Genomic DNA, 16,490 nt, shown 5'->3' on the forward strand with positions numbered 1-16,490 from the left:
GACAAATATCAACAAAGGCCTGGACGAAGATAAATGATGTTTTGTTGTCATCGATGAATAGGTCGGTGAATTCACCGAATCGTCTTAGCCAAATTGAGCCCTAAAACATCCCAGACAGAGTTCTGAATGTTGATTGTTCAAAAGGCGGTATCGTATTATGCAGAAATATGAAAAACTGGAGAAGATCGGCGAAGGTATGGCTCGACCATCTCCTGCTTTTGTGCATGAATGCCGAGTGTCGATCGGTTTACTGAATTTTAATTTCGATTCCGTAATGCGCGGGAAATTTTTTTTTACTTCATTGTCGTCAACGATCCGTAGGTACTTATGGAACCGTTTTCAAAGCAAAACACAAAGAAACGCACGAGATAGTAGCGCTGAAACGAGTACGACTCGACGAGGATGATGAGGTAAATATTATTTGGAATGTTTACGACCGTGTTTTGCCTTCTTCCTTCATCAGTACAGCTCCGATCTGATGAGATAAGAGCTTTTCCCGATTTCTAGTCTTTATTCCTTTACATGGAAATTGTCTCCTTTTTCATAGAGTTTAAACAGGAATTAACCGAAAGAATCTTGTGGGATATTAAAATGTAGATAATGGAAATATTTCATGCAAATAATATTTTTGTATCATGTCACAGTTTGTTCTAATTGATATTTCGAAATCGAAAACGTGTCATTCTTTAACTAATAGCTACACTGTAACATAAAATGCCTTGTAATAAATTTGTGCCGCAGCTGTTTGCCAAAAGTCAATTCATGTCAATCGAACATTTCAGTATATTTCTTGTCACGGTCATTTAAAAACTCTATATATTTTGCTGAAAAAAAATTCAAGTATGATTTTAAGCTTCTTCATGTTGTAATTGAAATTTGATACCTTATATTTCTCTGGTATCTACAACAGCATACTAAGCTTGTAAGCCATTTTTACAAGGCAGTGAGGCAGAGATCTGAAGTTCACCTCAAATGTAACATGTATTAAGTTTTTCTACTTTATTGTTTAATCTTGTCGTCTTCATTTCTAGGGTATACCTAGTTCAGCTCTGAGAGAAATTTGCATTTTGAAAGAGCTCAAGCACAAAAATATTGTTAGGTAAGAGGACAGCTGGGTTCTGACGCCTTAGGTTGTAATTACTATGCGCACACTGTGGTAGAATCCTGATTTCTTGCTCCTCCAACTGTAGGGGGATGAAAATGGTTTCAAAAAAATCAGAAGTTTAAGATATTGGTGGGGAGGGGGAAATTACAGGGAAAAAACTTCAGAGGGAAGCAACTTTTAGTTTGAACTATCGGAAGGGTGAAGAAATCAATGGTTTGAGAAGTCAGGAAATCCCATTATATTGTATAGATATATTATTATATTCCCTGTATTTTAAGTTCAAGTATGGCTACATTAAGCATTAAATTTGACTGCTCTGTGGTTGACAAAATTTTCAGCGTACATTTAAAATGGTTGAGGTTTTTTGTTTGGTACATGTATGTTCCATTTTATAATTTAATACATGTATATTTTACTTTAATATTAACCATTTTCAGTTGTAAACAATATTCAGCCAAGCAAACTCAATTAAGTAAAATCTATTGGATTACAATAAAAAACACAACTTAAATTTGTGCAGTAGATGAGACATTCTTTCAGATCTGGTTTGGGTTGGCACGAGAGATTCTAACAGTGCACAACCTGGTTGGCAGTGTTTGTGTAATTTAATCATTGCTTGTAATTTATGCACATCTATATGTACAGTAACTGAAGGGATACATTACATGGTCCAAGCTAGCCAGCTGTTTCATAAGAATTCATTCAATTAATCATTTTATCTTATAGAAAATGCTTTTACTTATAATCCACCACAAAAAAAGGGTCTCCAAACTGTTGTAAATACTGTCTTTTACAAAAAAAAAAAAAAAATCTGTAATATATGTTTTATGATTTTCTTTTAATTCTTACTATATTGCATGACGCAACAGAATTCATTAAATAATTATTTTTGTTTTGATCATCTGAGCTTGTCCAATTTGATTTACATCAGTGGTTGGCTACAAATGATACAAAATTACTCTGAAATTTGTTTGTTCCTGTTATGAATAACTTAGCTGTTGTGATAATGATTCCAATTTTGTACTTTTGAAGAACAGGATGAAATTAGATTATTAAGTCTCAGTATATTTTATGGTAGAAAACACGGCCAAGAAATACCAAAAAATCAACAGACGAGTTTATAATCATCAATTTGAGTTTTTTTGGCTTTAATTAAAAGTCTAACTTTCAGTGGTGTATCTTTAATATGCAGCTGTCAGAGGTCTTGGCAACCTGCAGAGTTTTCATGCCTGTGCATCTATCAAGTCGAGGAAATTACTACTGACATAAAATTATGTATGTGTATCATACAGTCAAGGGAGATCCAGTTGTCACCATGTACTGGAGAAAAATTATCAGTCAAGAATATACTAGCTAGGCTACATGTATTTCAAATTGCAAGCTTCCATTAAACTAATATTACAGTTTTTTAGCTGTCAAGCCATGACATAAATATAAATTAAATTAAATAATGATCATGAATTTATCTTCAAGGATCAGAGTAATTTTCTTGCCTAGTAGGGTACTTCTTCGGTTGGGTGTGCTGCAGGGTTCTCTTTATCCAGACCCAATTTCAGACCAATGGTCACCACTCCAACAGGGCTTCTGAAATTTCGCATGGTCGTGGACCTGCAAATTTCAAGTAAACCTGCGAAATCCCGTGAAATTCACAAAAACACACTAGATACTGCAAAGAGAAAAATCTTACGAAATGTATGTACATGTAGTGGAGGGTCCACGCTGATGTGGGGGATCTGGTATCTTGTTATGTCATGTATGGCGATGTTAATCTTCCATTTCTCCCAGACAATGTGATGTTAAGGTAGGTGACATTACGATACAATGTGAGGCTTCCAAATTCAAGAATTGCTGGTTTCCTGTAGATTTTCATTAAATTTCTTCCTCAACTATTGATAGGTTGGATTTCTTCCACTGATAGGTAGAGTGTGTTCTCCTTAATGGAGAAAGATTTCACAAAGTTCTACGAGAACATCTTTTCATCTTTTTCCAAGAAGATTTTGCATCTCCCTGACCTTATAAATTTTAATTCATAAAAAAAAAAACGTCAAAATAACATCTTAAGTATGATGTGACATTTAGCTACTAGGAGAACTAAACACATGATTGTATTTTTAGGTTACATGATGTAATGCATAGTGAGAGAAGGTTAACCCTGGTATTTGAGTACTGTGATCAGGTAAAGTATAAGAAACATTACATATTCTGGGTGTACATGTAATAAAACTTGTAACAGTATTACAATTTCGTAGCTCGTAAAGATACATGTATGGCTGTAATAATGTTACTTGTGGTTACTTTTTGAAATAAGCTATTAGATTTGTCACAGGTTGTTTATATTTAGGCTTGCAGCATATATTAATTAAACATTTATTATTCATAAATGTTTCTTTAGGATCTGAAAAAGTACTTTGACAGTTGCCAGGGAGAAGTGGATGCAGCTGTTGTGAAGGTACATAAAGAAGGATTAATGCAGAAGCATGTGTTGCTAAAACGTTTACCTTATTACACCAATCCACATGAAAATGGAGCTTTCCGAAAACACTCTTCAAACTGGAGGAATATAAAAACAGAGCTTTTCAAAAATGATGGCATGATGATAATCGTGTGATTTCCCTACCTGAGTTTTCCTTGAACACAAATCTAAAACAACCAATGATTGTAAGCTGTGTTTTCAAATTTCTCTGGCATATTGTGGAGGGAAAATATTTTATGCATCTCAGAGTGAAAATGCTGGATGGGGCTCCTACCCACTGGTGATGTAGCACATTATTTGAAAGTTTCCCATTATCTGATTTTGTGCTAATTTGTGACTATTTTAATTTCTCCATAGTCATTCATGTATCAGTTGCTGAGAGGCCTTGCTTTCTGTCACAGTTGCAATGTTCTTCACAGGGACCTCAAACCTCAGAACCTCCTCATCAACAAGGTACAGTATATGATTAACTTTACTTTGCCACTGGATCTGATTGCAAACTGGTCTTTCTTCATTGGTGGCTATGGCTAGCAGAACAATTTTGACAAGGGAGAGTCAGCTAAACTCATCCTTATCATGCCCCATGGGACACCTAAGGCCAAGAGAATGGGCTCCTTATGAATACCAATGTTTTAGATTTCAGTGATGTTTGTGCCACTGTGCTATTCATGTTTTAGGGGAGGAGAGGCAGCAGCCCCTTGACTCCTAGGGTTGGGTTGGCTGACTGCTTATCTCCTACTTTTACTGCTCCAGTCGATTCCAGCTGGAAGTGATGTAAGTCCAGTTTGTCATTCATCGTGACTGTGTTCCAGGGCTATTTTCCAGGTTCTCCCATTTTCCACCTTCACCAAGCACCTCTCTAAAATGTGTGCATACCACTTGAAGTTGGCCCTTGCCTAAGCAGTAACCTGGAATACCGGCCTTCTGCTGGTCAGCATAGAAGGGGTACGCTCCCCTCCAATTGCACAGAGAATAATGGCCAGACATGAGAGAGTGGAGGCAACCAACTGAAGTCTGTTTACCAGTTCAGCCCTTCACTTTTATTAGCTCATTTGCGATGAACGATACTTAATAGCAGCTGGTGTTCTGTGTATGTCCACTTTAGAGGGAGCTCACTAAACTACAGAAATGTAGCTAAGATAGATCCCTGGATTTGTTTATCAGTATTTTTCTGTTGTCAGGATGGTGAGCTCAAGCTTGCAGACTTTGGTCTCGCTAGAGCTTTTGGTATTCCAGTCAGATGCTACTCAGCTGAGGTGAGGAAACATTCCTCTGTATTGACATATTATATTTATTTTCTTTTATATAAAGACCTTGTTCTTTATCTCAATTGTTGTAGGTGGTAACATTGTGGTACCGACCTCCAGATGTTCTCATGGGAGCAAAGCTTTACTCGACATCCATAGACATGTGGTCAGCTGGTTGCATTTTTGCAGGTGAGAGAAATAAGCTTGACCGCGTTTTAAACGCGTTTGCGTGTGCGCATGAACAATCTTGAACGTAATGCATATGGCGTCAACAGTTCTCTAGTCTCCTTCATGGCTGTTCTTCGCGTTCGCTGTTTTTATGTTTTGTTTTCTAATGGCAGTCGAACAGCAAAAACCGAAGTTGGTCAATCACGGCAAACGCAAATCCCCTGTGAGGATTGAGTTCCGTTCACTTACGACGGAAACGCAAGCGCAAACATACGTTCAGGTGAACTGCCGCAGCGTAAGTGCTGGCCCAAGCGGAGTAGAATGGAAACCTTTCCATTCTTTCTCCTTGTGTTGCGGCAATTCAAGCGTACATTACATATGCTCGCTCTGAGCAACTCTGGTACTAGCATTAGCCTAAACGCAATCAGCCAATCAAAACTCGAAGAGTAAAACATGCAACCGAGGCCACACAAGGGAAAACGTGCGGAGGCGTGCGCACGCTAAGTCATAATTTGTTTTGCTTCTGATTGGTCGAAAAAGGGGAAAAAACATCGTCTGCGTTTTAGTGGTTTCTGAGAGTACTTTTGCGCTAATTTTTCAACCCATTTGTAGGGCTCAGCAATGGCAAAATTTAAGCCAACACATGAAAATTGAAAACCATTTAAAGCAATGACCAAATGACACTAAACACTTTTCTCTGTTCGATCAATACGAACTAAAGAATGCCTAGACTTCTTCGCTCTAGCTAACGCAATAAAGAACAGCTGACTCTGCTTGCCTTCTCCGTGAGAAGGAGAGCTCAATATTACAGACAGTTCTCTTAGACCCAGAGAAACCAGCATTCAGGTAATTTCTACTTCTTCAATGACAATCTTGTTCCCAGAGCGGCGATCCTTTTGGTCAGGGTAGGTACATCATGTATGGGGACACAATTTGTACCGGAGTGCACATATTATGTGTACAGAATCCGCTGACCGAAAAGGCGTGGGTCTTAGGGACGATATTATTACCTTGACGCGAACACCTTCGCAACAGGGTCACTTAGGTTGGCCCCTTCGGTATCCGTGTCATAGAGGTTCAACTGTACAGTTGCTTGTAGATTTATCTAATGCCTTGAATTTTCTCCTCAGAAATGGCGAATGGGGGCAGACCGCTTTTTCCTGGAAACGATATTGACGACCAATTGCGACGAATTTTTAAGTATCCTTTGATGAAGTTTGAACCCTTCAGTTTTAATTAGTGGTATCGCTTCCCATTTTTGACTCTACTGGGGTAAATACGTCGCTAACCAAGCGTTTTTTTACAACTTTTCAAGGTTTACCATTATGTACAGGAATCATTAAGACATGAGAAAGGCGCTTTTATTTCCTCCAGAGACTGCAAAGCAACCCATATTCTTCTTTTTTCCTCTCCCTCCGCGCCATTAAAATCGGCCCGACCAGCCGAACAAAGTACCGAACGAATCCAAAGTGTGCTATTTTCTTCCCCCTTGGTCAGTCAGGTCACCAACTGCTCTTGCTCAAAGTAGAACATAGAGTTTTGTCATTTTGCGTTGTGAAATTGCAGGGGTCAACGACTAAGAAATGTGTTACATATTCTGACCAGTTTAAACACATCACGTTGAACGATGCTTGAGAGATAATTTTTTTTGTCCGAAGAATGTTGGATGCTATATTTACAACAAAAATCTGGGAAACGCGACATTCTTGGAAGCCGAACCGCGGTTCTCCAGTGATGAGATCATACTTAATTCCTAGACATCTGTAAACGACAACTTTGAACTTCACGAAACTTAAAACTTTGTATTGTTTTTGGTGAGCCTGGTTCGTACTAAAGAACTCGAAATTATCCGCTTCCCAGGCTACGCAAATTCACAAGCCACGTCATGCATCGGTGCGCGCGCTAAGTAATAACATGAACAATGATAGGGCAGATGGCCATTGCTATAGCTTTGCCTGGATTTAACGATCTTGGACGTTCGGTGACCCCTATTTTTCTTTTGGTGGATCATTTTCTCTACTGATTTTCTACGTTTAGCGAAAAAAATGAAAATCTATCGATTAGAAGTCTGAATTTTTTGCAAAATACACCAGCGAATTCCGTTATTTTTAGTTCTTTGTTTATCTGTGAAATGGTTTCAAATGCCTCTTGAAGGGATAAGTTTTGTGAAAACGTTGGTAACCTTTGGAATTATTTACGCAACAGACCCACTTCTACAAAATATGATTAAGATCGTTTGCCTCCGTCGACTCACCTTCGATATTTTTAACTATGAACCCCGGTAGACCATGCTGAACTATGTGCGCCAATTTTTCAAAATCAGGGTAGTTTTCCACACGCTTTATCCCTGAAACGAAGACGGTGACCCCCAATTTTTTTTTTGCATTTCTGACACAAGTAACTCATTGTCTGACTGCAGTAAAAACTTTAAAAAAATATATCGACTAGAAAATTTTCACGCGAACGTCCTTAATATTTTCACTATAAAACTGTTCGCAGTGAATTCCTTGCTCCTGGACAAGTCTGGAATCTACAGCGCCGCCATGGCGTTGTGGTCTTGTGAAATCTCTTAAGTAAGCACTTTCGAAAAATACATTCATCGAATCGAAAAACTTTTATTTAGTGTATGTCGGGCCGCCATTTTGAAGACAAAAAACTGTATATGTTCCCATTGGTTCTCACAGAGATGAATGACATTTCGCCACGTACCTCTACGTAAGTTCATCCACTCAACTTTCGCCTTTGTTAAACAGCAAAGTTAGAACGTTAGCCGAAACCTAACGTGCGATGCGGGCCATTGTACAATTTGTTTGTTCGGCAGCGTTCAGTAACTATTTCTCTTTGCTTCTTCTTGGGAAGAGCTCTTTGTGAATTACAAATTCGCTGCTTGTGTGGTCGAATAAGTAAGCCAATAAGTTAAATTAAATTATTTCCTTTGTGCGTTAATTCCTTGGAAGACACTTGACGATAATTTCTCTGTGTCGCACGCATCGATCGTATGTGTATCAGTTGCTTGGGAGGCTGTCTGTGGCTTACAACTGTGAAAAAGTCTTTAAACTTATCACAATTTCTGTTTAGTACCTTTTTATTCTTTCTGTCTGGTTATGGTTCAGTCTTCTCTTGTAAGTCTGCAGTTCTAAGTGCTCAGCAGTTTTTGCAAATCCTATTAATGCTAATACAGAACCAGAGTGAAATCTTTGATTAACTCTGGTTTTGTATTAGCGTTAAGAGGATTTGCAAAAGCTGACCGCAGCAGGAAAGTGAATATTTGGCTGTATTTTGATTCTGTTGCTAAGGATACTCGTCTAATACCTTTACAGCTAAGCTAGTGGGTGAGTAGTTTTAGGAAACCACAACGGCGACAACTATACGAACGTCGCAAAACAGAAGATCAGACTAGACTAGAGTTAAAAAAGCCGATTAACTCTCAATCGAATTTTTAATCACCCTTTATGAAAGTGTTTTTGTTTGTATTGTTTTGTGGAGTGCGACTTTTGCTAAAGTCCAAATTGAAGGATAAGAGAAATCAACGGAGAGCCACAGCGAAAAGTTGCAAAACTGAAATCAAAATTCACTTCGACGATGGCTTTTTCCAGCACGTTGAGTTATATAGCTAAACAAAGCCTCAAGTTGACGCAAGTTTTGAATTGTGAACCTGCTTACAAATGTAATTTTGGATGTCCAAAGTTCACGCGCAAGTTTCTACAGGTTGTTTCGGGGCCAGGCGAGCTATTTAGTGCTTGTAGATGACAACGACGGGAAAACAAGGCAAAGTAATTTCGGGAACAACTACAGAATTACCACGATGGAAGTCGATTGCATTTCATCAAATTTCACTTTATGACTGCATGCCAAGAAAGCAAAATTGCCATTCTGTTGAAATTTTTCTCCGTCTTTGAAACATTATTTTCGAGATACCATCTTTTTAACTTGCTTTGGATGACCTAATAATTAAAAAATAGTTGCATCGAGTTGAATGCAAATTTGGTCTTGATCAAAGTGAACGTAGGTCATTGTAAGTTTTATGCATAAGTTGGAAACTTTATTTACCTAGCAAGACGAATAACTTTCTTGTCTCATACATAAAATACATAATACATAGCGTCTTTCATCGCAGTCTGCAGTGTAGTGCATTTATTCGGCAGTGCAAGCGTCTTATTTAGGGAGCGCGAGTTACCGGTATGAGCTGCCGAGCGTTCACCGAGCCACCATGCTTGATTTAGGGTTGACGGGGATGGGTTGGCGCGAGAGAAAGTTTTCTTTCCCCTCCCCGTCCCCCTAACTGCTCTTGCCTACACCCACCCCCTTGTTAGAAATTTGCTATTCCCAACCTTCCTCTGCCTCAAAAATTCAACATGGCGGCCAAACTTTTCGAATACTGAGGTTTTGTGAGCGCTTGCATATGCAGGCTACAGAACATTGTTAGGTTCGTTTGACGATTAATTAATGCGTCCTTTTGGTTTTATCACTTTTTGATTATGATTATTTCCTGTCTAGTTTCCTTCGTGCTTTTAATGCAATAGAGAAAAACAATTTTTTTTTTATGCCGTCTCATTGAATTGATAAAAACGTTCGAATCCCGTTAGAGCTCCGAAATCTTTTTTCGTGTTTTATTTGTTGTTGCATTTCGATTACAACTGCGATGGTTGTTAGTTCTGTTGAACTAACAGCCGTAAAGAAAAATACAAAGCGAAATTACTAGCTATTTCATAACCTTTCCTCGTTCAAGTGTTTTCAAACGGTTTCTCGCGCGCGCGCGCGTGGGCGTACCCACGCAAGGGTCTTGTCTTACTATAAAGTATGTTGTTGAATACGGAAAAACGCGTGCACGCGAATGCGGTCAAAAATAGACATCGTCGATTTAATTTTTGAGATGGTTTTGCCGAAAAACAAATCAATTTACTACCTACCGTGTACGGTGCTCGTTTATCTGAGAGACTGCCGGAGTGTTCATCATTCGTCGGAAGGATCCGGTCGAGAAGACCGTTGAATAATTGCAAGGCTTTTATTTTCCCAAAATTACTGAGCAAACCGCCCGAAAAAGATGGCGCTTACAATTTGTAATTTCTGGGTTTCTGGCTATTGCTTCCCCTTGATGGGAAACTATAGAACCTGGTGGAGAAATGAGCAAAGAGTAAGGAAATTTCCGGCGATCAGTTTCAAACGGACAGAGAAGAGTTCATGTAGCTTTCGAGATAGTTTACAATTTCCGAACGGATTTTCCGCAAATTGTTTTATGATTCATTTGGCTTTCAATCGAAATTTCCGGATTTTTTGGCTAAATACTAAGCACTCACACAATGGCTCTAAGTTTAATTTTTATACAGTTCTGCGCTAAAGGGAAAAGTTCTGTTACAATATCTTGTAATCATATTGCCGAGTCGTTTTGTGAGGCCTTCGCTGGCGTGGCATTTGAAGAAATTTTTACACTTACAACTCAGGGCCGGGTTGTTCAAAGCCCGATTAAGCTAACCCAGTTTTGATTTCAGTTTTGTAACTTTTCGGTGAGGTTTTCTGTTTATAATGTTTGTCCCTCAGCTTTGACCTTGACTAAGCTCAAACTACACAAAACGTGAGCAGTAAAAAACATTTATGCACAAGAAAAATTAATACTTCGGTTAACTTTGAATTCCGGGTTAGCGTTAACCGGCTTTCGAAAACCCTGGCCCAGGTGTTTGAGATCCAAGCAGAGTCCAAACTCCTTGTTAAAGAGGTGGTTTTTGATGTTCAGTTGGAAGTTTTGGCGTTAAATTTCGAAATGTAACAGAATGTTACGTGAGTGAGTCCTAAAATTACAATCAACGAAATGACCAGCCAACTGTAGGAATAATTAAGAGCCACTGATGTCATTGAAAACCTCTAGTTCATTACTAACTGAGATAGCTTTTTCGGTTGTGATCAGTGTTCGTTTGATTTGTTTGGTCTATGTGTCAAACACTGTGCGACCTTTTCTTGCATGGACCCTGTAAACCACCTCTTTCTTCGCGGTTCCCTATGGTCACTTCGCGTTGTAAATAAACACTTTTACATTTTGGGTCAAACGTTGCATGCAAATAACCTGAATACGGGCTTGTTCTTTTTTTTTTTTTGATTTGTGTTTAATCCTGGTGGTCGGTTTAAATGGTTTAATTTGGAAAGCTTTCGGTCTCTCAAAAGCGGTCGGCAAATTAATCTTTTCTGATTAGAAGTACACATATCCCTTGTTGTGGCACTGTAGGAAATTAGCGTGTAATTGAGATAAAAAGCATGTATATATTTTTAGACTGAATCCTCGGAGTGGCTATAAACAGTGATTTGACAAGTTATTGAAACTACGATATTATTAGATTGATTGTAAAGTTTTCCCGGTGCGTGATTGATTGATTACAGTCAAGCAGTTTGGAAATGAATACGCCCTTTATGTTCGATATTTGAGTGCGGCTCAATTTCTGTGACAATTTCACTTTCCTGTTCGTTAGTGTTTTAACACAATGCACTTTCCTATTCTTTACATAGAGCAACCCATTTCTCACTGCAAATGTTTTGCTAACTATAATTGCCACCAGGCCAAAACCCCAGGAGGTATCCGCTGAGTACTTAATATGAAAATATAATTGGTATACTGTGAAAATGTCAACTAGCCAATTTCGATATATTAAACTTCTGACTTACTTCCGAGGCTTGGGTGAACAAAACAACAGAACTTATTTCTTCTTTCCTAAACCTCGATATGATTTCTTTTGTATTATTTCTCCAAGCCTCGGAGCCAAGTTGAAATTTTTTCACAGAACATGACCGCGCAAAGTGGTATCGGGAAGTTTGCCATCGGGCACTGTGATTGGTTAATGATGACGCAAGATCAAGAAAAACTAGCTTGTCTTGTCTTGGTTGAAAAAAACTGCGAGGAACATTACTGTGCGCAGTTGATAAATTTTAAAAACGTTTGACTTGAAACTCGACTATAAACCTCCTGCCAACGTAGACAGAGTTTTGCCGAGAAATGCAATTGCAGACTTGCGGATCAAGCACGCAATTACATCTCTTAGTGTTTTCAGATCCGACATTACAGGCGAAAAAGAAAGAAATTGTAACCTTCATTTGTTTTCGTATTTGCCCGTGAGAGATCAATCGTGTTGGGCTCAAACTCAGGCGTCATATGCGTAAAATAAGTGGCACAATTGTAAATAATAACAAGCGAAATCTTTGCGCTTGGCTTCCTTAGGCCCCGTCCACATTATTCGGCTATCGCTTCGTGGACCCACAACTATTTCGACAATGTTATTACGAAATTCATGATATGACAAGACAGACGCATGAAAAACTGACCTCAATTTGTTAAGTTGGCTCAAAACAGTTTCCAGCACTTAGAACTTGATGCGTCGTTATAACAACTATTTGTCACTTGATGCTACAATCATGCTATCAAAAGCTGCCCAATTATTGATGAACTCTTTGTTATCATTTTTATAACACAGTAGGTTACCATCTAGCGACAGTATGACCTGCTAAAAACACCCTTAATTACAGCTTTAGGAGATTATAATTCAAAAACAGCACGGTGAAATTTTTTATATTCTCAAATTTTGATAAGCATGATAAGGCGCAACCTTTGGCAAAGTTTAAAAAAGTTCTGTTCATAGGATTCAGAGCCACTTTTAATTTTCAAAACTTTAAGGTGGCTCTGAATCCTATGTACAGAATTTTCTAAAACTTTGCCAAAAGTTGCGTCTTATCATGTTTATCAAAAGTTAATAATATAAAAAATTTCACCGTGCTGTTTTTGAATTATAATCCCCTAAAGCTGTACTTAAGGGTGTTTTTAGCAGGTCATACTGTTGCTATGGTTACCAATTGTGGCACGAAAATGATGACAATGTGTTCACCAATGATTGAGCAGTTTTTTGATACCATGATTGTAGCATCAAGTGCTAAAGAGGGGCTATAATGACCCATCAAAATCTGCTGGAAACTGTTCTGAGCCACCTTAAATCGTAGATTTCTTCTCTGTCTTCAGAATTTTTGTATAATTTTAATTAATGTGTTCCTTAACAACAGCAAAGAATTTTAGGTCCACCTTCTGAAGAAACATGGCCAAACGCTGTCAAACTTCCGGATTATAAGGTGACGATTCATTTTAGCACGCTAATTTTATCAATTTTTCTGCGTTCGTTGTAAAGGCTCGATTACAAGCCGCTGTTCGGGAAAGGAGCCCGCACTCTTTCCTCCGAACTGACGGGGAGGAACATACACCGAACTCGAGGGAGCAGCGGAAATCGAGCTTACGTTCGTTGCAACTAGCATTCAATGATCGTGCACAGCCCGTTCAAGTTGGGGCTTGCTGCACTTTGTACAATGTCTAATTTGTTCTTGCGAAGTCATAAAGAAATAGATTGAGAAATGAAGTTATAATTTTTTTTCCCTTTGTTTATTTACCCATCCCTCCATCCATTCATTTATTCAGTCATTCCGTCCGTCCGTTATTCGTGCTAATGTCGGTAACATTCCTGACGTAAGGCAAGATGCGTGGCATTTCGCTTGAAGAAACGCGACCATCGTTTTACGTAGCTTTATTAATTTAACCACCGCTGTCTTAATCAACTTTCAGGACTTTTCAAGCCTTCAAGCCGGAGGTGCGGTATCGTTTGCCGTTGTTGTCCCTAAGCTGTCTGCCGCAGGAAGAGATTTGCTGCAGGTGTGCAGCTGGAGATTTACTGCTCGCTAAGGCCCTGTCCACGCTGCGCTGGAAGAACTTTAAAACGCAGCACTCACCGGTCAATTTGGATTTGTGTTTTAGGAAAACTCGGTCAGGGAAATCACACGATTATCGTGACGCCATGGTTTTCGAAAAGCTTCGTTTTCAAAATGTTTTTCGTCCACATTAAAACGCAAAGCGTGTGGACCGTAGGCCTGACCGTAGAAATAAAGCTGCGTTTTCAAATTTCTCTGATGTAGTGTGGACCCTGCCTAAGAAAGGCGACGTAGGTCGTTTTGTTGTCTGTTAACAAACGGTTGTTGATTAACTCGCTTGATTTGTTGTACCAACACGGCGGTGACCACTTTAGCTAGGTTAGCCGCCACTATTAACCATTCTCTATTTTACAGTTGCCCATAATGCACTCTGTTTGTCCCCCAAATTTTGCATAAACTATTGTTGTGAAATGCTCCTGGGAATATGCAGACCTCCCAAGAGTATTTCACAACAATAGTTTATGCAAAATTTGGGGGGCAAACAGAGTGCATTATGGGCAATTGGAAAATAGAGAATGTTTGTAGTAGACTATGAAAACATCTCTGTTTTTCGCTATTCGAAATTCCAGCCGCCATCTCGAGGAGACTCAAACGATCACCTGAGAGTCACCTGAATGAAGTAAAACCAGAATCAATCATAACTAGCTGGCACACGTTTTCCCGTCGTTCTCGTCGGCTACATGTATTTACTATGAATTTTGATTGGTTCATTGAATTGTCTGTGTCCTTTGTGATTGGCTAGAGTGATAACTTGGGTTTCAGTTTTACGACACTCTTTGGAAACCGCTCTATCGGTGGTGTAATTAATTGTACCCTCGCCAAAGGTCAGTTAGAGATAAGTGGATTTAGAGATAAACAAGAGAAAGTGAAGATAATTAAAAAAATCTTAAGGCGCTTTTTGAGTGTCTGGCAAAGAAAAAGGACAAAAGGTAGTCACCAGGTAGTTTAAGAACTGATTTGAAATCCAATAGGATTTTGCTAGCCTCGTTATTTGGCTATTGGTTGTGACCTTATGGGGCAGATCGAATTAAACGTTATACTTTCCTTTCAAATGACTTAACCGCAAAATATGGTAAAACACCTGTGGAAAACAACGTTGCCACAACCTTTTAAAGTGAACAAAGTAACTGGAATGTTTCAGAAGCTTGGTTTGTAGATTACATCAGGTAAAGACATAGTCGTGATAGAACCCACGAAGCCATCCAAGATGGCGGATTAACAACCTGACCTCATCTTCTGAACGAAAATCCGCTGGTCAAGTGGTCGAGCTATACGACGCGTCTCGCAATAATGGCGTCGTTGTCGGTAGACACGCTTCATTCACGTGATTAGACCAATTTTTCTCGCAGGAAAAGCAGAACAGGACGAAGAAAGTTGTTACAGAAACGTGTTCTTTGATTTCAACGAGATACATACTCATCAAAGTGACGGCTTTTCTTAGTTTCCGAGGACTTTTTTACTCTCCAAGGAGAAAGTCTTAGTGGCATTGGCAACCACATCGGTCGCAATTTCGAGTACCAAAATGAAACGGCATAATTGGAATTTTAGTCAATTAAGATGGTCACGAAAATAGTCTGCAATATTAATAAGCTTGAGGTGGTCTCCTGGAGCTAGTCGGTTTTTTGGTAATGTACACTCTTTCTTTGTTTCTTTTAATCCTGTTTCCCAAACACAGCGCTGTTTGGACAGCCACGCAACCTGTCCACTTCTGGTCGTTGCGTGACAATCGTGACACCAATCGTTGCGTGACGCCTGCAAAGCAAGGTAAAAGGACGCTACTTTTCACAACGCGACCCTCTTTTTTTCTCCTAGAAACTCCTGGTCCTCAATCCAGCACACAGAATATCTGCGGAGGACGCCATGCGACATGCCTTCTTTGCAGACCTCAGTCCTTCGTTCCGTGCGTGACTTAATACTGCAGTGCGTGATTTAATACAGCAGACGTGACAGATCGCTCGAAGAACTCAACGGTCATATCCTTCTCGTAAATATAAACAAACTGACAAGCAAGCGGAAAAGTGTCATATTGTAATCATATTTTAACTAATCTTTATGAATATGTACATAAATGTACAATAAAGTTTTATTGGTGAACAAAATTGTTTGTTCAAATTAAAGATGGCGTCCTTTCCGAGAACGAGAGTAAGAGGTGGTCACGTGATTATCCTGCTTTTCCTTTTCGCTTTTGTTCTTGCGTTGCTCTTGAATCAGGCAAAAAATGTCAGTAACGACGTCGGAGACTGAATTTTACTGAAGAATAAAATTGTTATAACCTTGGGAGAAAACCTAGACAAGGAATCGTGACTTGGACGTAGTCGTCTTTTTTATGGCGTGTGTCGTATTTGTAATCTGACTCGCCTTCCTTGTTTAGGTTTCTTTTATTTCCATCTCTTTGGTGTTTGTTTCCTTTTCTTTTCTTTTCTTTATCCTCTGTTTTTGATTTTTTTTCTTAGTTTTCCTCGATTTGAGAATAATCTTGTAAATCAGGAAAATTTGAATGAAAAGTGAAGCGTGTTAGACACATAATGTCTCTTCCTATAGGTGAGAAAATTCCAGACATTCTGCCCTTAAGCGGGATGCTTGTTTATTTCCCCGCTTTTCTAGTAACAAAGTGCGAAACACCTGTCAGGATAGCCCGTTCTGGGCGTTCAGCTAGTTAGCGAGCTGCGCGAAAACAATCGAAAGACAATAAAAGGGAAAGAGTACTGCGCCATGTTGTCTCTCTCACCGTTTCTCGCGCCAACCTAACTGACCGGAAGTCGCCTATATG

The 16,490-nt window shown here is 39.1% G+C and overlaps 1 protein-coding gene across 1 annotated transcript; it reads left to right on the plus strand.

The window, feature by feature from the left end:
• The first annotated feature begins 34 nt into the window (after positions 1-34).
• On the plus strand, positions 35-15,832 carry LOC145487981 (cyclin-dependent-like kinase 5). The gene is made up of 12 exons (XM_081466746.1): positions 35-194; positions 322-410; positions 1,032-1,099; positions 3,221-3,281; positions 3,498-3,554; positions 3,936-4,031; positions 4,760-4,834; positions 4,918-5,014; positions 6,124-6,193; positions 13,033-13,093; positions 13,578-13,664; positions 15,533-15,832. The coding sequence occupies exons 1-12, from the start codon at positions 158-160 to the stop codon at positions 15,626-15,628; spliced, it is 894 nt and encodes a 297-aa protein (XP_081322872.1). The 5' UTR covers positions 35-157; the 3' UTR covers positions 15,629-15,832.
• The last annotated feature ends 658 nt before the right edge of the window (positions 15,833-16,490 follow it).

This window comes from Orbicella franksi, chromosome 5, assembly GCF_964199315.1.
Source record: "Orbicella franksi chromosome 5, jaOrbFran1.1, whole genome shotgun sequence".
Lineage (NCBI taxonomy): Eukaryota > Metazoa > Cnidaria > Anthozoa > Scleractinia > Merulinidae > Orbicella > Orbicella franksi.

Coding starts and splice junctions, on each gene's coding strand:
- LOC145487981 (XM_081466746.1), top strand. CDS start 158: ATGCAGAAATATGAAAAACTGGAGAAGATCGGCGAAG. Junction 3,282..3,497: donor TATTTGAGTACTGTGATCAG/GTAAAGTATAAG, acceptor ATGTTTCTTTAG/GATCTGAAAAAGTACTTTGA. Junction 4,835..4,917: donor TCAGATGCTACTCAGCTGAG/GTGAGGAAACAT, acceptor CAATTGTTGTAG/GTGGTAACATTGTGGTACCG.